This window comes from Artibeus jamaicensis, unplaced genomic scaffold (assembly GCF_021234435.1).
Source record: "Artibeus jamaicensis isolate MK-2021 breed Jamaican fruit bat unplaced genomic scaffold, CSHL_Jam_final contig_793, whole genome shotgun sequence".
NCBI classification, from domain to species: domain Eukaryota; kingdom Metazoa; phylum Chordata; class Mammalia; order Chiroptera; family Phyllostomidae; genus Artibeus; species Artibeus jamaicensis.
Window position 1 is genome coordinate 2,739,440 of NW_026521975.1, and position 22,859 is coordinate 2,762,298.

General features: G+C 38.3%; 1 protein-coding gene across 7 annotated transcripts in view; it reads left to right on the forward strand.

Moving 5' to 3' along the window:
* Positions 1-22,859, forward strand: part of KATNAL1 (katanin catalytic subunit A1 like 1) — a 138,484-nt gene that overhangs the window by 53,725 nt on the left and 61,900 nt on the right. For 6 of the 7 annotated variants that reach the window (XM_053672890.1, XM_053672894.1, XM_053672889.1 and 3 more), the window contains exon 4: positions 17,648-17,816. In XM_053672890.1, the coding sequence (XP_053528865.1) occupies positions 17,648-17,816 (169 nt within the window). Of the gene's footprint in view, positions 1-3,670; positions 4,242-17,647; positions 17,817-22,859 lie in introns of those variants that run through there. The other variant, XM_053672895.1, reaches the window with a different exon arrangement.

Here is a 22,859-nt window from a genome sequence, read left to right on the forward strand (position 1 = left end):
AAACGTTTGCCTTGCCGTACATTAGCCACTGTCATTTCCCTTCTTTGCTCCTTTGGTATCTGCTAAACTGTACACTGTTCATCTATTGCCTTTTATTCCACCTTCCCCTTAACTGGAAATCTTAGATCTCAATTAATTGAATTGGGACTGAAATCTTGAAGATAATTTCTTGATTTAATAGTGTAATACCTCTTTCCAAGACTGACTGTGCTTCACTTTTATAACACTTGATAATCTTTACCATCTTTCTTCTTTGGAACTCCATTCTTATTGCTTCTGTGGTATTACACTATTCTCCTCTTCTCCTGCTTTTCTTTTTTCTGACTGTGGCCTCTTCCCTTTGTCTTACCTCCTCCTCGTGTTCCATAGTTCTCACCCCACTGCTCTTTCTGTATTCAGTTCAGCTCAACGTATTCAGCATCTACGATGTACTAGGCACTATGGATGCAAAGAGCAGGAGACTCATTCCTGCCCTCCAGGAACTCAGGTTCTACACTGTTTCCTTTTCCTAGAGTTGGATAATTAACCAGGCTTTGAGGTTGTCATCTTAACTCTGCCCCTCAGTGTCTGCGAGACATTCAACTTCTGTCTGTCTTTATCTTTCTGCCCCTTGGTGTCTGCAAGAACCAGCCATTCAACCTCTCTCTGTCTTTCTCTTCTGTAAATCAGAGATCAGTACTACAGTTACCTCATGGGGCTATTTTGAGAATTAAATGATTGAATACAAGTAAAGTATAAAGAACAGCCTGGCACATAGAAATACTCAAGAAATATTTGTAGTTTTCATTACCTACCCCCCCTGCCTCCTCACCCCTGTGCCACTCGATATTCAGATGGCTACTGCCCTCAACCTCATTTTGGTCTTTGTTCACATGTCACCTAGAGAGTTTTACCCTGCCCACCTTATTTAAAATAATTGCCCTCTCACCGTCATCATTCTGTACCTTTACTCTGCCTGCTTTTTCTTTACAGTACTTACTGCTAACTGGTATTGTATTGTGTTTGTGTGTGAGCTCTGTAAGATCTGGGCCTTTGATTTTTTTCCCTGCTGTCACCTCAGAACCAAGAACAGTGACTGGCACAAGGTGGGCACTCATTAAATGTTTGTTGAGTGAATGAATAAATAAAATGCTGATTTAGACCATGTGTTTACCAATTGCTTTGTTCACTGTTCCTTGCATTTCACTTTTTCTAGATTCAGTTTCTTCTTTGCTGAGGCATATCTTTAAAAGTTCTTACAAAGGTTTCTACTAATCATAAACTCTCATTTTGGTCTGAAAATATCTTTATTTTCCTACCACTTTTAAATGATAGTTTAGTATAAAACACTAGATTGAGAGTTATTTTTATCCTGTGTAGATGATGATGATATCATCATCATCTTGAAGATGACATTAGTAGTAGTATTATTTTGCCTCTGGCTTACATAATCAGTCTAATTGTTGTTTGTTTATGGATAACTTATTCTCTCTTATTAATACTTTTTTGTCCCTGATATTAAACCATTACACTGTGAATTTTCTAAGTGTGGATTTATTCTTATTTATACCACCTAAGACTTGTGGTTATTTTGTTCCTAAATTTTTATGCTTTTAACCATTTTAAGTATTCACTTTATAGTTCATAGCTCATTCAGAAATTATTGGAAGTCTTCTATCCTTTTTGTTTCTGATGGCTCTTGTTTGTGGTAAAGTTGAGAATGTCTTCTTAAGGTTTCAGTTATTCTAATGTGTGGCTTGTTTAGAGAAATGGTATTTCTGTGTTTGTTTCATCCAGGTGCTTTGGGGATGTCACTTGCTTAAGACAACTTTTAGGTAAATTTCTTTGCTTAAAGTAGTATAAAACTGAATCCCAAGTCACATGTCCTTTTAATTTAAAAGAATACCATTGTCCATCTAGTTTTAAGGTCTGTAGAGTGAGGCAGAAAATACATTAAATATTTTAAGATTTACAAGTTTAGAGCTCTTTAGACTTAAATGGAAAAGACAAGGGCCTGTTTTTTTAATTTAAAGAAAATTTTAATTAACTTTATTGGGATGGCATTGGTTTATAAGATTATATAGGATTCAAGTGTACATTTCTGTGATAACATCATCTGTATATTGCATTGTGTGCCCACCATTCAAAGTCAGGTCTTCTTCCATCACCATATATTTAATGCCAAAGAAGAACAAGGTACGATCAACTAATTAACCTACCCGAGAGTGGTGGAATTCTACCATTAGGCTAAAGAATTAGTAATGTTATCATCCTCTTTCCCCCCACCTTTGAAGTGAGAGAATGACTGGTTTCGTGACTTAAAATCAGGCTTAGATGTCCCATCAGAATCACTGACAAGAATCCAGTAACCATCCTAGTTGAAATAATCTGGTTGTGGGAACATCAAAATGCTAAGGAGGCAATCTCCATGATGTTAAATGGAATTGTATAACATTTGTGTACAGCTCCAGGTTTTATACCTGATGTAATTTCTAGTTAAATGTTACTTTCATTAACTTGGATGATAATTATCTTCTGTAGTGGGTAAGCATTCTTTAATTCCAGGAAGATTTAGAATTAAGAATAAAAATATCTAAGAGTATTAAAGTTATAATTTTTCCTGCTAAGGGATATGCACATTACTATATATTAATTATTTTAAGTATTTGTAATTTAAGTATTTGTAAAGAAAACATGACTAATTAAGTACACAATTGCTGTTTAAAATGTATTATGGAATGATTTATATCTGGGTTTTTTTACAAAAATTATGTTAACTACTTTGGGGGAACATTTAGGAGAAATATATGCTTACCTTATAAGTTTAATTTACTAGGTTTATAAAAGTATTTATATGTAATTTATTGTAATTCATTAAGTAAGACAGTTGTGGAACTGTAAAGGAGGAAGTAAAATTTATTAAGTTTATAAATTTAGGTAAAAATTTTTGGTGGCATCTTATTAACCAGGTTTGTAAATGGGATCAAACATTATTCAAAAGCCTCTGAAAAATGATTTCTGGAATATGCTACTCTTAGAGAAATACTTGTACAGGGGGAAACCCAGAAAACACCAGGATTGTCTTCTGGAGGGTTTGGCTCTCTGTAGTACAGGCTTCCCCACTAGGTGATTGTTCTAGGAACCCATCTGTACTAGCGCACTAGCTGGCGTTATTCTGAGAGGCTGCTTTGGCTTCAGTGAATTTCTTTTGAAGGCTCTTTCAGCATGTTTGCCCATTTCATGATGGACGATTTACGAGCACACCTGCCCACAGCTCACTAAGTGTTCAGCAGTTTTTGACCAAAACAGCATGACCCCTGTGCCCCATCCTTCCTATTCATCTATTCTCCTTCTTCATCTGTCCCAAGCAACTCTTTTTTGTTTGCCTGAGTGAAAAAGTCCTCAAAGGGAAATATTTTGCTGATGTGGAAGAGGTGAAACAAAAAACGGCAGAAGCACTAAAGGCATCAAAATAGACTTGTTCAAAGACTGTTTTGAGCAGTGGAAAAAAACGTCTGAATAGGTGTATTGCATCAAATGGAGAGTACTTTGAAGATGACTGAAGTTTAAACATGTAAGAATAAATAAACAATTAAAAATATATATTTTATTGATATGCTATTACACTTGTCCCATTTTTTCTCCCCTTTATTTCCCTCTGCCCTGCACCTCTGCTCCCACCAGCATTCCCCACCTCTAGTTCATGTCCATTGGTCATACATGTAAGTTTGTTCTTTGGCTTTTCCATTTCCTATACTATTCTTAACCCCACCCCTGTCTATTTTGTACCTGCCATTTATGCTTCTTATTCCCTGTACCTTTTCCCTCATTTCCCCTCCTCCCCCTCCCCACTGACAACCCTCCATGTGATCTCCATTTCTGTGTTTCTGTTCCTGTTCTAGTTGTTTGCTTAGTTTGTTTTGTTTTTGTTTGTTTTAGGTTTGGTTGTTGATAGTTGTGAGTTTGTTGTCATTTTTACTGTTCATATTTTTGATCATCTTCTTTTTCTTAGATAAGTCCCTTTAACATTTCATACAGAAAGGGCGTGGTGATGATGAACTCCTTTAATTTGACCTTGTCTGGGAAGCTAAGGCTCTACCCTGTACTACATAATTGGCATGCCGAGATAAAAAATGTGGCCCAAATGGAAGAACTGATCAAAGCTCTGTTTTGAGAAAAAATACAACTAAGTGATGAAGAGATAGCCCACCTATGAAATGCAAAGTTCAAAACACTGGTAATCAGTATGCTCACAGAAATAGGTGAGTGCGGTCACAAAATAGAGGAAGAAGTGAAGGTGGTGCAAAGTGAAAATAAAAATATACAGGGAACCAGCAGGGAAGGGAAGGAAACTGAGACTAAATCAACAGTTTGGAGCAGAAGGAAGAAATAAATGTCCAACAAGAACAGAATGAAGAAGCAAGAATTCAGAAAAATGAGGAGAGGCTTAGGAACTTCCAAGACAATTTTAAATGTTCCAAAATCCGAATCATAGTGGTGCCAGAGGGAGAACAACAGCAAGAAATTGAAAACTTATTTGAAAAAAAATAATGAAGGAGAATTTCCCCAGTCTGGCAAAGGAAATAAATTTCCTAGAAGTCCAGGAAGCTCAGAGAGTCCTAAACGAGTTGGACCCAAGGAAGCACACACTAAGGTGCATCATAATTACATTACCCAAGATTAAAGATAAGGAGAGAGTGTTAAAAGCAGGAAGAGAAAAGGAGACAGTTACCTACCAAGGAGTTCCCATAACACTTACCAGCTGATTTCTCAAAGGAAACCTTGCAGGCAAGAAGGGGCTGGAAAGAAGTATTTGAAGTCATGAAAGGCAAGGACCTACATCTAAGATTACTCTATCCAGCAAAGCTATCATTTGGAATGGGAGGGCAGATAAATACACAGTTTTTTATAAATACTTTTTGTTTTGGTTTCCCCTCATAACCTGAATTTATAAGCTTTAAGGAGTAATTGATTTTTTTTGCATTTTAATAAGTTGAATATTTTAAAAAGGAAAGTAAGCCTTTGAGGCATATTTTCTGCACAAACAGCACCCTTGGAGACACAAAACAACTCATATCAGCATGGCCTGTAGTGCTCAATGTATTTCTGAATATGATTGATTTGCTTGTTAGGTAATGAGGGGAGGATTAACCCTGTATAGCCTTTTGAATTATGTAGCATAGTGTCTTGTATTCGTTAAAAATTGGGGTATGTGTTGAATATTTTGAACAGATTGACTCCTGTATATATCATAAAATATTTGTTTATAATCTTCTGATAGTAAAAAACTATAATTTCCAAAGTCCTTTTTAGAACTGGAACTTATCATTAAAGATCAAATTCTGTGAAGTCACACGATTTACGAAGAGAGTACCACTGCAGTTCAGTGGGAAGGGTGGGTCTTATCAATAAAGGTCTCTAGGTGAATTGAATATCCATGTCAGGGAAAAATCTTGAATCCCTGCTTTATACCATGTAGAAAAATTAATTTGAACTAGATCACTACCAAAATGTGAAAGGTAATAAAATAAATGTTACAGAAGGTAACGTAGAAGAATGTCATCATGATCCTGGGCTAGCAAAGATTTATTAAAAACTGGACACTAAAGTATTAAAGATAAAAGTCGGGTAAGTCAGAATTCTAAAATTATGAGCTTCTCTTCCTCAGGAGACTCACTGTAAGAGTAAAAAGGCAAGCCATGTACTGGGAGAAGATACTTGCAATGTGTGTGTCTCAGAAAGGTCTTGTATCTGGAATATATACAAGTACATCTCATTTTATTGTGCTTTACAGATAATTGCATTCTTAAAAATCAGTTCAGGGTTTTTATAGCAACTCTACATCGAGCAAATTGATCAGTGCATTTTTCCAACTTTTTCTCACTTTGGTCTCTGTGTCACATTTTGGTAATTCTCGTAATATTTCAGACTTTTTTTATTACTGTATTTGTTATTGTGATCTGTGATCAATGATCTTTGATGCTACTATTCTAATTGTTTTTAGACTCCATGAACTGTGCCCATGTAGACAGCGAATTTCATTGATAAATGTGTGTGTTCTGACCTTTCCACTAACCCCAAAGTTGTACCCCCCCTCTGCCCTCCCTGTTCCCTGTGACACTACAATATTGAAATTAGGCTAATTAATAACCCTCCAGTGGCCTGTAAGTGTTCTAGTGAAAAGAAGAGTCACATATCTCTCACTTTAAACCAAAAGCCAGAAATGATTAAGCTTAGTGAGAAAGGCATGCTGAAAGTTGAGATAAGCTCAAAGCTAGTCCTTTTGTGCTGAGTAGCCAAGTTGTGAATGAAAAAGTTCTTGGAGGAAAGTTAAAAGTGCTACTTCACCAAACATATGAATGATAAGAAAGTGGAATAGCCTTATTGTTGATGTGGAGACTGTTTTAGGAGTCTAGATAGAAGATCAAACCAGCCACAACATTCCCTTAAGCCAAAGCCTAAGACAGAACAAAGCCCTAACTCTCTTAAATTCTAGGAAGTCTGAGAGAGGTAAAGAAGCTGCAGAAGAAAAGTTAGAAGCTAGCAGAGGTTGGTTCATATGGCTTAAGGAAAGAAGGTGTCTCCAAACATGAAAGTGCAAGGTGTGAAGCGCAGCGAGTGCTGATGTAGATGTATTAGCAAGTGATCCCGAAGGTCTGGCTGAGGTAATTAATGGAATGGTCACTACATCAACAATAGATTTGCAGTGTAGGGGAAACAGCCTAATTGCAAGAGAATGACATAGAGGGATTTTTTATAGCTAGAGAGAAGTCAGTGTCTGGCTTCAAAGCATCCAAGGACAGGCTGACTCTCCTGTTAGGAGCTGATGTAGCTGGGGACTTTAAATTGAAGCTTAAGCTCATTTACCATTCCAAAAATCCTAGGGCCCTTAAGAATTATGCTAAATCTACTCTGCCTTTGAGTATAAATGGAACAGGAAAGTCTGGATAACAGCACAACTGTTTATAATATGGTTTACTGAATATTTTAAGCCCACTGTTGAGACCTGCTCAGAAAAAAGATTCTTTTCAAAATATTACTGCTCATTGACAGTTCACCTGGTCTCCCAAGAGCTCTGATGGAGATGTATGAGAGTAATGTTGTTTCTATGCCTTCTAACATAACATTCATTCTGCAGCCCCTGGATCAAGGAGTAGTTTCAACTTTTAAGTCATACTTAAAAGTTGTTTTAAAAATACATTTTGAAAGGCTATAGCTGGTATAGTGGCTCTTCTTACAGATCTGGGACTAATAAACTGAAAACCTTCTGGAAAAGATTTACCAAACCATTAAGAACATTTGTGATCAATGGAAGAGGGCAAGATATCAACATTAACAGGATTTTGGAAGAAGTTGATTCCAACCCTAGTGGATGACTGAGGGATGCTAGACATCAGTGGAGGAAGTAACTGCAGATGTGGAAATAGCAAGAGAACTAGAAGTGGATCCTGAAGTGGATCCTAAAGATGTTACCGAGTTGCTGTACTCTTAAGCTAAAACTTTAATGGATGAGGAGTTGCTTCTTAAGGGTGAGCAAAGGGAGTGGTTTCTTGGGATGGAATCTACTCCTGGTGAATATGCTGTGAAGATTGTTGAAATGGCAATGAAGGATTTAGAATATTATATAAACTTAGTTGATAAAGCAGCAGCAGAGAGGGCAGATTGACTGTGGGTAAAATGCCATCAGGCAGCATCACATGCTACAGAGAAATTGTCTATGAAAGGAAGTCAGTCGAAGTGGCAAACCCTCGTTATCTTGTTTTAAGCAGTTGCCACAGCCAACCCAGCCTTCAGCAACCACCACCCTGATTAGTCACCAGCATCAACATTGAGGGAAGAGCTTCCACCAGCAAAAAGATTGACACACTGAAGACTCATATGACGGCTGGCATTTTTGAGCAATAAAGTATTTCTTAATTAAGATATGATATATTTCTTTAGACATAATACTATTGTGTACTTAGTAGACTGTAGTATAGTGTAAACATAACTTTTGTGTGCACCAGGAAACCTAAAAGTTTGAGTGACTTGCTTTATTTTGATGTTTACTTGTTGCAGTGGTCTGGGTCAAACCTACAGTACCTCTGAGATACGCCTGTAAGGAACAACCATCAATAAATCAATAAGAAAAAAATCAGACAACCCAATTGAAAAGGAAATGGTCTAACAACTGCAATAGATCTTCTACAAAAAAGGATATTCACATGGCCAATAAGCATATTGTTGGAAAGGTGTTCAACATTCATAAGTCATTCAGAGAAGGCAAAGCAACACCACAATGAAATACCATTACTCTCCTTCCAAAATGGCTAAGATGGCATTCAGACACTGTTGAAGGCAGTGTAAAATGGCATCACCACTTTGGAAAACTGGCTATATATACAAAAACTAATCTTCCATATACCCTGTGATCCAGCAATTCTAGTCCCGGTATATACTCCAAAGAAATGAATGCTTAGGTTTATCATGAACATATTCCCCATATTCATAGAAGCTTTAATAATAACCTCAAACAGAAAATAATTAAAGTGTTCTTCAACAGTAAGCTAGATAAGCTGTAGTATGTTTATGCAGTAGAATAGTGCACAGCAATGATGAAAGATAAACTAATGCTGTCATTAGGAATATGGATGCATTTTGCATTTCACAGATAATTTTTTTAAGTTGAATTTATTGGGATGACATTGGTTTGCAAAACCATACAGGTTTCAAGTGTACAACTCAAAAAAAATCATCTGCACAATGCATCATGAGCCTGTTGTCCCAAGCAAAGTTTCTTTCTGTCTCCACTTTTTTCCCCTTTGCCAATTTCCACCTATACCCATCCCCTTCCCCTCTGGCTATCATGACAGTGTTGTCTGTGGCTTTGTGTTACGTATATATGTTTTTGGCTAATCCCATCACCTTTTATCCAGTCCTCCCTCCACCCCTCCGACAGCTGTCGGTCTATTCCATGTATCCATGCCTCTGTTTCTGTTTTGTTCATCAGTTTATTTTATTCATTAGATTCCATAAGTAAATGAGATTATATGGTATTTGTCTTTCTCTAACTGGCATATTTCACTTAGCGTAATAATCTCCATGTCCACTCATGCTGTCATAAAAGGTAAGATATCCTTCTCTTTTACAGCTGAATAGCATTCCATTGTGTAAATAAATGTGCTACAGCTTTTTTATCCACACATTTCTAAATGGGCACTTGGGCTGCTTCTAAATCTTGGCTATTGTAAATAACACTGCAGTGAACATAAAGATGTATGGTTTCAAATGAGTGGTTTTGGTTTCTTAGTATATATATTCCAAGAAGTGCAATTACTGGGTCAAAAGGCAGTTCCACTTTTAATTTTTTCAGGAAACTGAATACTGTCTTCCACAGTGGGCTGCGCTGCATTCCCACCAACTGTGTACGACAGTGTCCTTTTCTCCACATCCTCACCAAAACCTGTTGTTTGTGGATTTATTGATGATAGCCATTCTGAGAGGTGTGAGGTGATATCTCATTGTGGTTTTAGTTTGCATCTCTCTGATGATTAATGACATTGAACATTTTTAATATAGCCATTGGTATCTATATGTCCTCTTTGCAGAAATGTCTGTTTATGTCCTTTGCCCATTTTTAATTGGATTGTTTGTCTAATGGTGTGGATTTGTGTAAGTTCTTATATGTATCTTGGAAATTAACCTCTTATCAGATGTATTATTGCAAGTATCTTCTCCCATACGGTGGTAATGTTGAAAGAAAGAAACCAGGCAGATTATGTACTATAGAATTACATCTACATGAAACTAGAACAGACAAACCTAATATTTGATAGTAAGGTCAGAATAGTGATTCTCTTTAGGGGCTGATAATTTACTAAGAAGGACCATGAAAACCTTTCTGGGCTATTGGGAAATGTCCCATCTGGATCTCCCTATGGTTATATGGTACGAAAATGCATTGAGTTGTGTACTTAATATATGTGCATTTTACTGTATATATGTTATATCTTAGTGAAAAATAAATTTAAAAAATTCTATGAAGTATTAATCTACATTTACAGAGGAAGCACATGAGGCTTGTAAGTGGTAAGTGATATGCCTGTGTAATAGGTAATTGGTGGCCCAGGGAAAAGGGCACCCAGGTCTTAGGGTTCTAACTCTAATGCTGACACCAGGTGTTCATGCTCTTTCTCTGAAGGTAGGGATAGTGCTACAACATTTTTATGTCAGCATAGCGTCCAGTATAGTTCCTGTACTAATTAGGTAAACCATAAATATAAACCAAAAATCAGAATTGCTGATTTGGAAAAATAGCAGTTACATATTTGATAACAGTAGACACTAAAGTTCTTAATCATTAATGTCTATTTCACATCATAGGTCCTTTAATTTCTATTTAAGCTTTGTTTTTTTGCCTCATGATATTTTTATTTATTTTTTTCTTTTTGTTTTAAAAATATTTTTTATTGATTATGCTATTACAGTTGTCCTGATTATTAACCCTTTGCACCCTCCACCGAGAAGCCCCAACTCCCTCAGGCAATCTCTACACCATTGTTCAGTTCATGAGTCATGGGTAGGTTCTTTGGCTACTCTATTTCCTAGGCTGTATTTTCCCTACGGCTATTCTATAATTACCTACTTATACTACTTAATCCTCTCACCTCTCATCCATTTTCCTACAACATGTCCTGAGTCTGGCAACCATCAAATCCTTCTACATATCCATGATTCTGTCTCTAGCCTTCTTGTTTGCTAAGTTTGTTTTTTAAATTCAGTTGTTGATAAATATGTGTACGTTGCCATTTTATTGCTCATAGTTTTGATTTTCATTTTTTCTTAAGTCCTTTTATCTTTTCATATAATAATGGTTTGGTGATGATGAACTCCTTTAGTTTTTTTCTTGCTGGGGAGCTCCGTATTTGCCCTTTAATTCTAAACGATAGCTTTGCTGGGTAGAGCAGTCTTGGCTATAGTTCCCTGCTTCTTATGACTTTGAATATTTCTTCCCAATCCCTTCTAGCCTGCAAAGTTTCTTTTGAGAAATCAGCAGATAGCTTTATGGGAAATCCCTGTAGGTAACTACCTGCTTTCTCTTGCTGCATTTATGAGTCTCTCTTTATCTTTAACATTTGGCATTTTAATTATGATGTGTCTTGGTGTAGGTCTCTCTGCATCCATCTTGTTTGGAACTCTCTGTGCTTCCTGAATACGCTTGTATATTTCCCTCAGCAACTTAGAGGAGTTTTCTTTCATTATTTTTACAACTAGATTTCTGGTTTCTTGCTCTTTCTCTTCTTCTTTTGGTACCCCTATTATGTGAATGTTGTTGAATTGCTTGAAGTTGTCCCAGAAGCTGCTTACATTATCCTCATTTTTTTTGGAATCTTTTTTCTTCTTGTTGTTCTGACTGGTTGTTTTTTCCTTCCTTATGTTCCAAATCATTGATTTGATTCTAGACTTCATCTACTCTACTGTTGTTCCCTGTAAATTGTTTTTTATCTCAATTAGTGTATCCTTCATTTCTAACTGGATTTTTTTTATGCTGTGAGGTCCTCACTAAGTTCCTAGAGCATCCTTATAAACAGTGTTTTGAACTCTGCATCTGATAAATTGCTTATCTCCATTTCATTTAACTCTTTTTCTGGAGTTTTGTCTGTTCTTTCATTTGGGCTGTGTTTCTTTGCTCATTTCAGCAGTCTTCCTGTGTTTGTTTCTGTGTATTAGGTAGGGCTGCTGTGACTCCCTGTTTTGATAGTTTGGCCTAATATAGTAGATGTTTGGTAGGGTCCAGTGGCACAGCCTCTTCTATCACCCAGGCTGGGTACTCAGGGTGCACCCTTTATGTAAGCTCAGTATACCCTCCTCTTGCATTTGAGCCTTGATCGCTCTTGGCAGGTCAGTGGGAGGGAGTTACCCAGGCCAGTCAGGTGTAAGGACTGGCTGTCACCACTGACCACCGACCTCTGCTCTCCATGGAGGATCAGTTGTGTGGAGGCACAGTGGCGGTGCTCTGATATGGTTTATAAGTCTCCACTGAGTGTGCAGGATCTGTGGTTTCATGGGTGGTACAGGCCAAGGTCAGCCCCTACTTGTGTTTTCCCTGGGGCCCTCCTGCATGAGCTGTAAAGCAAATGACTGCTACTTTGTTCTGGGCTTGGAGATTCCTAGGCAAAGCCAAGCTGTGCATCTAGGTTGGATGCTGCTAGTGCTGGGCCTGGGGCCCCTTTAGCAAGAGGTATGGGGGGCTAGGGGCTCACAGAGGCTGGCTGTTGCTTGTTTGAGAGGATCTAGTAAGTTGTGAAGCATGAGCCAGGACCAGCCATTCATACGGAAAAGCAGCTTGGATGGGCCAGTAAGTTGGGTGGGATAGAGTCTCAGGGAATCTCTAAGGCAAGGCAAGCAGTGTTAGCCAGGTTGATGGAGTCTCAGCTCTGCGGGGAAGGGGTTTAGAAAAGGGACAATGGCTGCCTTTCTGTCTGGGAGAAGGCTGTCCCTCACCTTTCTCCTTGATGCTGGACACTTCAGTTTCTCCCTGGATGCCACTGGTGCCTTTTAAGCTGCTACCCTGCTGCTAGAGCTCAGAGGGCATGAGTCAGATTAAGTCCATGAGTGGGTTCTTTAAGAGGAACTGCTTGGGATTCCAGAAAATTCTTTTACTGACTCAATCCCCACAGTTTTTTAGCCAGAAGTTATGGGGGCTTACCTTCCTGGCCCTGGAACCCTGGGCTGGAGACCTTGGTGTAGGGCTGGGACTCCTTGTTCCTGAGAAACCCCTCTCAGACTTTTACCTACAGTCTGGATGGGTGTGGTTTCTTTAATTCTGTAGTTAGACTTCTGTTCAACTGGATATCTGATGGTTGTGTTGGCTGTTCTATATTTTACTTGTAACTTCAATGTGGTTTTGTGAGGAGGTGAGCTGGGTTTGCCTATGCTCTCATTATGACTGGAACACCTTATGATTTTTTAACAAATAATTTTTTCTTGGACTCAGAGTCTGATAAATTGATTCCAAGTCTTTATAGCAAAAATATTAGTGTGAATTACTTGGAATTTATGTCTCTTATGCTTTTGTTAGTTGTGGAGAGAGATGTTTTTCTGTTTATTTAATTCTGGGCTTATATGCATTAATGTAGTAGCAAAATCAGATTATTTTTTTCTTTTTCGGAGGTTAACTTTATGTAATCTTGGGTTATGTTGTTGGGCACAAAGAGGACTTGTTCCAAATTACTTATTCTTGTACCAGAATTGTAACAGTGTTTGAACAAATAGGTAAAATCAAGTCGTTTAGAGTGATCATTAAGCAGAAAGCTAGAAGAAATTGAAGAGTTCAATAGATGGAATTTTTAGAAAGGAGCTTATAGAGCAATTAGAGAAAAATGTAATATATCTTAGAGACCCTGTTTGTTAACATGGCATAGCATGAAGATACTGTCAAAGAGGCCCCTTTTGCTTTGACTTTGGGAATTGTGGTGGCGCAGCACCGTGAGTCAGAGAGTCCTATTTGTATAGTCCAGTCTTCTCTGGAGATTGGCCAGGTAATGGTGCAGTAGGTTCATCTGAGGCCGGGTACTTGGATTCCACATCAGTAGAACATGAGTGTTTCTAGCACATGTCAGAAACTTTGTAGCAACCCTATAATTTCATTTTTAGGTGCTCAAATGTCTTAGTGTTGTTGTAGTATAATCATATTTCAGTTTTATTAACTACGGTTCATATGTTCATATTATGAGTAGATAATATGAACATTAAAATTCGTGTAAGGTATAAGGTGTCACAATACACTAGCATCTGTATATTCACCTTGGAGTTTAAGATAAAGGACTTTGCTGGTACCTTTGAAGTTCCCCTGTGGTCTCCTCTGCATCCTATTCCATTTCCTCCCCTGTCACAGTTGACACTACCCTGTATTTGGAGTTTATAATTCTCTTGCCTTTCTTGACATTTTAACATATACATTTGTATCCCCAAATAGCATCCTGTTTTACTTGGAATTACACTGCATGTTCTTTGAACCTGTGTTTTCCCTTGAGGTGGTGGTCCTGTGATTCATGTTTGTCACTGTGTATAGCTGTAAACTGTGTTGTTGTGAACACAGGATCCCATTATGTGAACATATAGTACTTTATTTCTGTAGTCTGATACTCGACATTTGGGTTGTTTCCAGGTGCTTGGAAGCAATGCTGATGAGAACATTTACTTATAAATTTGACATTTAATAGTACAGCTTAGAAAGAGGAAGTACTGGATTTTGGAGGAAATCAGGTTTATTTGCATATGATAAAGTAAGGCAATTTCTTCCCATTCCTATACGGAAATGTCTTCAAGTAGGACTGAGCACAGTGTAGACAGTCTAGTCTTTTATCTGCAGATCTGTGAGTTATTCTCTATATTTGAAACAGTATAAGCTGGTACATTGTCAGTCTTTGAGCATTCAGATGGAGGTTGATAATGTTTTGTAACCATACTAAAGTCTCTTTTTAAAAAGAGATCAGTAAAAGCCTCTAGACATAGGTGTTACACAGCCTGGAAGCTGTCACTGAGTCCTTAATTTGAAGCATGCCATTGTGCAGTGGTGCACTCCTAAAGGGTGGTCTACAGACTAGAATCAAGGTTGTCCTTTGGGAAGCTGACAGAGTCTGTTACAAATGTTGACATCCAGCTGCAGTGAGATGGAACTGAAGACTCACCAGGCACAGGCCCAGTTTCTGTGAGATGGAACTCACCACAAATGGCACATGTGGCTTCTTGAACAATTTCACTCAAACTGTGCCTGAGCCCATCAGAGTATTGAGTGGCAGGGCAGGTCAGCAGCAGCAAACCCTAGGCATGCAGGCTGTGCATGAGCTTTGAAGTAAGTCTCTGACAACACAGCCTCCCTGAACCGGTAGGGTACCCAAGGACTATCTGTGCCTCCTCAGCAGCCCCGACAGACCATGCTAAAGGGGAGCACAGTCTGTGGAGGTGGCAGCTGTGCTTCAGGATTCTCTACCCTGACCACGAGGCTGGGTGCAGGCGTGTGGTTGGAACTGCTGCCAGTGAGCACGGGCTCCAGGCTGGCTGTGTGTCCCAAGGGCAGGACCATAAACAATGACAGACTGTTTAAACAGATGCAGAGATGACAGGCCAAACTTGCCTGTGTTCCATGTGGAGGAGATGCTTGTCTTATTATTGGTCATACCCATGAATTGGGCTCCAGAAAGGCGTTGATACATATGCAGATATATATAAACAATCTATCCCTCATTAAAACAAACCAGTCAGGAAACAGTGGTTGCAGTGAAATACTAAGAATAGAGCAATGTAACATTTTTAGTTTTTTATTTTTTACCAGTCTCATCACGTTTTTCTTTTATTGGCAGTACGCTTAAAGACTAATAATGCACTGGAACCAATAATATAATAATACCTTTAAATTTGAAAATGCCTTATAATCAGTTTACTATACATTATTTTCTAGTTTCTTCCCTGTGGATTTCTTTTACACCATTTCATGTTCGTCTTTGTCTCTCCTTTGAGGGCCTAGCACAGCAGAGGCTGAATGCCTCCTAAAGGGTGTTCAGTGCACCACTGTTTGAATGGACTCCCAGGGTTCAGCTGTCAGTGTGTGGGAACCTCATAGTTAGACATACAAAGGGGAACCACCAAAAAATGGAATTTACATATAAAAATCATGTATTTATTCTTACATGTTTAAACTTCAGTCACCTTCAGAGTACTCTCAATTTATTGCAATACACCTGTTCAGACGTTTTTTCCACTGCTCAAAACAGTTTCTGAATTGTTGGTTTTGATGCCTTTTACTGCTTCTGCCTTTTTTTTCCACCTCCTCCACATCAGGAAATAGTTTCCCATTGAATACTTTTTTCATCTAAGAAAACAACAAAAAAAAGTTGCTCAGGGCAAGATTGGGTGAATAGGGAGGTTAGGTTATGGGGGTCCTGCTGGTTTTGGTTAAAAACTGCTGAATACTCAGTGAAGAATGGGCTGGGATGCTCATAAATTACCTATCATGAAATGGGCAAACACTTTGAAAGAGTTTTCAAAAATAATTCACTGAAGCCAAATGCAGCCTCTCACAACAACGCCAGCTGGTATACTGATACAGATGGGTTACTAGACTACTCACCTAGGGGTGAGAGCCTGTACTACAAGGGACCCATCCTCCAGAAGATAATTCCAGGTTTTGGGGGTCCCCTTGGTACAGATTCTATCAACCTCTCTATGCTTAGCAGGTTCATGTAGTGGTCTAATTCCAACAAACTGAAGATACTACATTAGATCTGCAATATGTTGTCAGTTTTTTTACTTTTTTTCTTTTTTGCTTGAAATTTGCAACCCTCCTGGCTTTTTATCCAGTTACCTGTTTTGCTGGGTTCAATTGTGTTGTATACATTTGCCACTTTTTCTAATACCAGGAAGAGAAGCTTCGCGATGAGTTAGTGAATTAAAAGCATGAAACTGGAAAGGGCATAATAATAGAAATGTCCAATTGGTGAAAAAGGAATGCACATGTGGGATCTGAAGGGCTGCAGAGAGAAGAGGTATGGAAACAGGCAGAGATGGTTCAAGAAAAAAGATTACACACACAGTGATAGAGTACCCCCAACACCCAGAGAGATAATACGCTGCTGAGCAACCTCAAAATTTTGCTATTTGAAGAGGACACTTTTCACATTACATGAAACAAAATATGCCACTTTGTGTGCACTGTTACATTTATATAGTCATCAAAAAAATTTTTTCATGAGATATTACTGGCATAACATACTAGTTTCAGGAGTACAACTTAATGGTTCAGTATTTTTATATATTGCAAAATGGCTGTAATAAGTCTCATTAACATCCATTACCATTCATAGTCATCAAAATTCTTGATTCACATTTGGGGACCTGTATAATCTGAAGGATCCTGTGATTTTTGACCCCCTCAAAGCATGAATAATATTTTTAAAATAAGTTACTTTGTTTATAAGACTTGATTGTTGAGTCCTGCCATTTGTAATTTATGAATGAAATGTTGGATTTTCCAGTACGGAATCAGAGAAAAGCATTATATTGTAAAAAAAATAGTAAACTACAAATAGGCATATTTTGAATTCTTGTCATTTCAGCTTTTATGATGTTCTTTTAAAAAAATAACACCCCACTCCTTTTAAAAATTTTTGGAGAGAGAGAGGAAGACAGGGAAGAGAGAAATATTAACTTGTTCCACTTATACATTCATTAGTTGATTCTTGTATGTCCTCTGATGGGGTGATCAAACCTGCAACCTTGGTGTACTGGATGATGCTCTACTGAGCTACTTGGCCAGGGCTGTTCTTTTTTTGTTTGTTACTTGTTCTTGGTTTAGGACAGTAATGAATAAACTTAATGGCCTTTCCATTACTCTATTAAGATTATTAGATGGGAATAGTTTGTGTTGCCCTTCATTGGTGATTCATAGTTATTTTTGACAAGATAATTGCTGCTATAATATTGTCATTTGTATGTATTTAATAACTGTATTAATCAGTATATTTTAAAGAAAAGCACTTTTAAAGACTGATCTAATCAATATGGCCATGAATTGGCAAAAGGGGTAAATAAGGGGATTCTGTCCTTCTTGACTTAATAGTTTTGTCGACTAAGGTAGTATCGAAGTACTTTTGCCTTTGATTAACTTTTATTTTACTTTTCTTGTCAGAGCTCCACCTCAGATAAGGCGTCCCAATCGAGAAGTAAAACCTCTGAGGAAAGAAATGCCAGGAGCGGGAGCCAGGGGACCAGTAGGCCGAGCACATCCTATATCGAAGAATGAGAAACCCTCCACAAGTAGGGACAAGGATTGTAAAGCAAGAGGGAGAGATGAAAAGGCAAGATTATCTCTTTCTAACTCACTCACTGGCAGGCCTTTGGTGCATATTATAACTTTTATTGGCTTTTCAGAGTACTCTGGTTTTGATGTAGAAGAGATTAAAAAAAAGGTATAAATTAAAAAGCTGTGTTTTCTTTGTATTTCAAAGACCATTTGGCAATGCCAGTAACTTCAGAACTATATTTAAAACATCCCACCCCCCACACACAGAGAAATATTTAGTAAAATGGATCTTCAATAAAAATATTCAAACTAAAATTTAAAATGTATAAAAATATTTAAATAATTATTCTGAATCAAAATGAACAATATATGAAAACAATTGTCTGGGAAAGACTTATAAGGAAGTAGATATATATATACAGAGCAGGGCAAAAGTAGGTGTACAGTTGTTCATATGGAAAATAATACAAGAATTAATAATAATGCAAAAATAAACTATTTTGCATACTTATAACTGTATACTTACTTTTGCCCCATTCCATATTCACAGAGTAAGATGATGGGTATGATTTACTATGTATAAAAAAATCTTTGATTCAACTGTAAATATTTTTTAAATAAGAAAATTCTCCTTGATTAGGGTTCACTATATACATTTACTTTATCTGGATAATTGATCAGATAAAGTAATTTATTTGAAAATTCCTTATCTGGAAAATAAACATAATACTGGGTCAAAATTCTGTAGAGCCCTTAAAATAGACTTTAGAAAAATGGCTGAAGAAAATCCTACACACTAAGGAATGGGTCAGAATGACCTGACACATCTCTTAGCCTTAATTGTAATAAAGAGGTAAAAACAGATCTATAGGGATAGCATTTTCTATTTTCATTGTCATGTCCTACATGAATGATGACACTGAATTGCCACAAAGTGTTACTAGCACGGGGTTCAGGGTATATAATCACATTTATACCATGATATTTATAATGGAAATATAACCAATATCAAGTGGTTATCATTTAAAATTATATGCTATATTTGAACATTTTTACCATATGTATATATTCAATAAGTAGATAAGGACTGTATACAGTCTTATGGATATTTAGACCATGATAGAATAAAACTGGTATTTTCTGAGTGTTACTTTTTTTTAAACTTTGTTTTATTAATTATGCTATTATACTTGTCCTGATTTTCCTCCTTTGCCCCCTCCACCCAGCACCCCCACTCCCTCACACAGTCGCCCCACCATTGTTCATGTCCATGAGTCATGCATGGAAGTTCTTTGGCTCCTCCATTTCCTGTACTGTACTTTACATCCCCGTGGCTATTCTGGAACTACCTATTTGTACTTCTTAATCCCTTCATCTCTTCACCCTTTCTCTTCCTCCCATCTGGCAACCTTTTGGCAACTACTCTTGCTTTTAATCGTCTCTTTATCTTTAACCTTAGGCATTTTAATTATTATGTGTCTTGGAGTGGGCCTTTCTGCATCCATCTTGTTTGGGACTCTTTGTGCTTCCTGGACTTGCATGTCTGTTTCCTTCACCAAATTAGGGAAGTTTTCTTTTACTGTTTTTTTTCAGATAGAATTCAGATTTCTTGCTCTTTCTCTTCTCTTTCTGGCACCATTTTGAGGTGAATATTGGACCTCTTAAAGTTGTCCAAGGGCTGTTTATACTATGCTCGTTTTTTTTCTTCTTGTTCTACATGGATGTTCTTTGCTTCCTTGTGTTCCAGATCATTGATTTGATTCCTGGCTTCACCCATTGTACAGTTGTTTCCCTGTGAATTGTTCTTTATTTCAGTTAGTGTATCCTTTGTTCTGACTGGGTCTTTTTTATGCTGCTGAGGTCCTCACTAAGTTCCTTAAGCATCCTTATTCCAGTGTTTTGAACTCTGCATCTGATAGATTGCATATCACCATTTTTAAGTGTTTTTGTGGAGTTTTGATCTGTTCTTTCATTTGGGCCATGTTTCTTTGTCTCCTCATTTTGGTGGAGCTGCTTTGACTCCATGTCTTGGTGGCCTTAATTTAGTAGGTGTCCTGTAGGGTTCAGTGGCATAGCCTCCCCTGTCACCCAAGCTGTGTACTCAGGGTATGCTCTCCATGTGTGTTGAGTATACCCTCCTGTTGTAGTGGAGCCTTGGTTGCTGTTGGCAGGTCAAGGGGAGGAATGTAGCCAGGCCAGTCACCTGCAAGGACTGGCTGGACCACTGACCACTAACCTCTGTAGAGGATCAGCTGTGCAGGAGCAGGGTGGTGGTACTCCAATGTGGTCTGTAGCTGTCTACTGGTTATGTTGACCCTGGGGTTTCCCAGGTGATGCAGGCAAAGGTCAGTAGTCCCCACCTGTGTTTTTCCCTGTGCACCTTGCCTGAGCAGCAGAGCAATCTGATATGGCTGCTACTTGTTCTGGGCTTGGAGATTCCCAGGTACAGCCTCTCTGTGGTTCTAATCCGGCTGCTGCTCGGGCTCACTGAAGCCAGCTGTTGCTTTCTTGATAGGATTTAGGAGCCAAGACCAGCCTTTTTTATGGAAAAGCAGCTTGGGTGAGCCCATAAATTGGATGTGGTGGAGCATCTGTGGATCTCCAACGTAGTCACAGTGTTAGCCAGGTTGCTGGCATCTCAGATAATGGCACCAGCCTATTGGCTCTGTGGTGGGAGGGTTGAGCAAAGGGACAATGCGTTCTGCTCACCCTGATACCAGACACTTAAGTCTCTCCCGATATACCACTGGTGCTGGAGCTCAGAGGGAGTGAGTCTGAGTGGGTGGGTCTGCATGTGGGTTTCCCAAGAGGAAATTCTTAGGGCTGTAGCAGTCTCCTGCACCAACTCAATCACCTCTGGGTTTTGCAGTCAGAAGTTGTGGGGACTTATCTTCTGGCATTGGAATCCTGGGCTGGGGGGCCTAGTGCGGGTTGGGGACTCCTGGCTCCCTAGATATTCTTACTGAATTTTTATTTGCCTGGGTGTGGGGCCAACCTGTTCCTCATCTGCACCCTTCCTGCCAGTGTGGATGGATGTGGTTTCTTCAGTTCCATATTTGTGAGACTTCCATTCAGCTCGATTTCTGACATTCTTGAGTGATGGTTGTTCTATATTTCAGTTGTAATTTTGATGTGGTTGTGCAAAGAGGTGAGCCGTGTCTGCCTACTTGAACATCTTGACCACAAGCACACTGAGTGAAATACTAGATTCAAGACATATTCTCCCTCTCTAACTCACTAGGATAGTGAAAGTGAATTAGATTATTTTGTTTGTAATTTGTTGGAGCTGTGTGCTATAAAACAGTGAGTGATTCTATTTCAGATCCTTTTCAGGATTGTAAGGAATACTAATACATTAATTTTTCCTGCTGATACAATTGAACTGATTCTCCCTTATTATCAAAAGCCACAAAAATGGATACTTTAAAATCTGTGTATTATGCATCACCTTTGTTCCTTACTCTGTTCTTCATTTAGTGCAGCTAACCTTATTTTTATTTTTTAAATTATATATTATTGATTATGCTATTGCAGTTGTTCCAGTTTTTCACCCTTTTCTCCACTCAGTTCAGTCTTGCCCTGCTCCCTTAAGCAATCCCCCCACTGTTGTCCATGTCCATGGGTCATGCATATATGTTCTTTGGCTACTCTATTTCCAATGACTTTATGCTGCCATGACTATTATGTAATTATCAATTTGTACTAAATCCCTTCACTTTTTTCGCCCACCCCCTCAACCTCCCTCTCGACTGGCAGCCATCAAAACTTTCTCTGTATCTGTGAGTCTGTGTCTCTTGTGCTTGTTTATTTAGTTTTTTTTAGATTCACTTGTTGGTAGATATGTATTTATTGCCATTTTATTATTTTTATTTTTGATCTCCTTCTTAAAGAAGACACTTTAAATTTTATACAATGCTGATTTGGTGCTGATGAACTCCTTTAGCTTTTTCTTATTTGGAAGCTGTTTATTTGTCCTTTGATTCTAAATGATAGCTTTGCTGGATAGAGTATCTTGGTTGCAGGTGCTTGCTTTTCATCACTTTGAATGTTTCTTTCTGGCCTGCAAAGTTTCTTTGGAGAAATAAGATGACAGTCTTATGGGAGCTCCCTTGTAGGTAAGTAACTGCTTTTCTCTTGCTGCTCTTAAGATTCTCTCTATTTAACCTTTGGCATTTTAATTATAATGTATCTTGGTGCGGCTCCCTTTGGGTTCATCTTGTTTGGGACTCTGTGTGCTTCTTGGATTTGTATGTCTGTTTCCTTCTCCAAGTTAGGGAAGTCTTCCGTCATTATTTTTTCAAGTAGGTTTCTAATTTGTTCCTCTCTCTCTTCTCTTCTGGCATCCCATGATGTAAATGTTGGTACTCTTAAAGTTGTCCCAAAGGAGGACAGCTCCTTACATGTCCTCATTTCTTTGGATTCTTGTTACTTTTTGCTGTTCTGATTCATGTCTTTTGCTTCCTTGTATTGAAATTACTGATTTGATTCTTGGCTTCATCAATTGTACTGTTGATTCTCTGTAAATTGTTCATTTCATTTAAGTGTATCTCTTATTTCTGACTGGATCTCTTTATGCTGTTGAGTTTCTCACTAAATCCATCAAATATCCTTATAACCACTGTTTTGATTTCTTCATCCAGTAGATTGTTTGCCTCCATTTTGTTTAGTTCTTTTTCTGGAGTTCTGTTCTGTTCTTTCATTTGGGCCGTGTTTCTTTGTCTCCTCATTTTGGCAGCCTCCCTCTGTTTGTTTCTATGTATTAGGTAGAGCTGCTATGTCTCCCAGGCTTGTTAGAATGGCCTGATATGCAGTAGTAGCTGTCCTGTAAGGTATAGCAGCACAGCCTCCTCTATTACCCCACCTGGGTACTGAAGGTGTGCCCACTGTGTAGGTTGTATACACATTCGTGTTTTAGTTGAGCCTTGATTACTCTTGGTATGTTCAAGGTCAGCCACCATCTGTATTCTCCCTGGGGTCACACAGCATAAGCTACAAAGCAGTCTGCAAATGGCCGCTATTTGTGCTGGGATAGTAGGTGCCCAGGCAATACCAAGCTGTGAACCAAGGCTGGCTGCTGCTAGTGCCAAGCCTGGGGCAA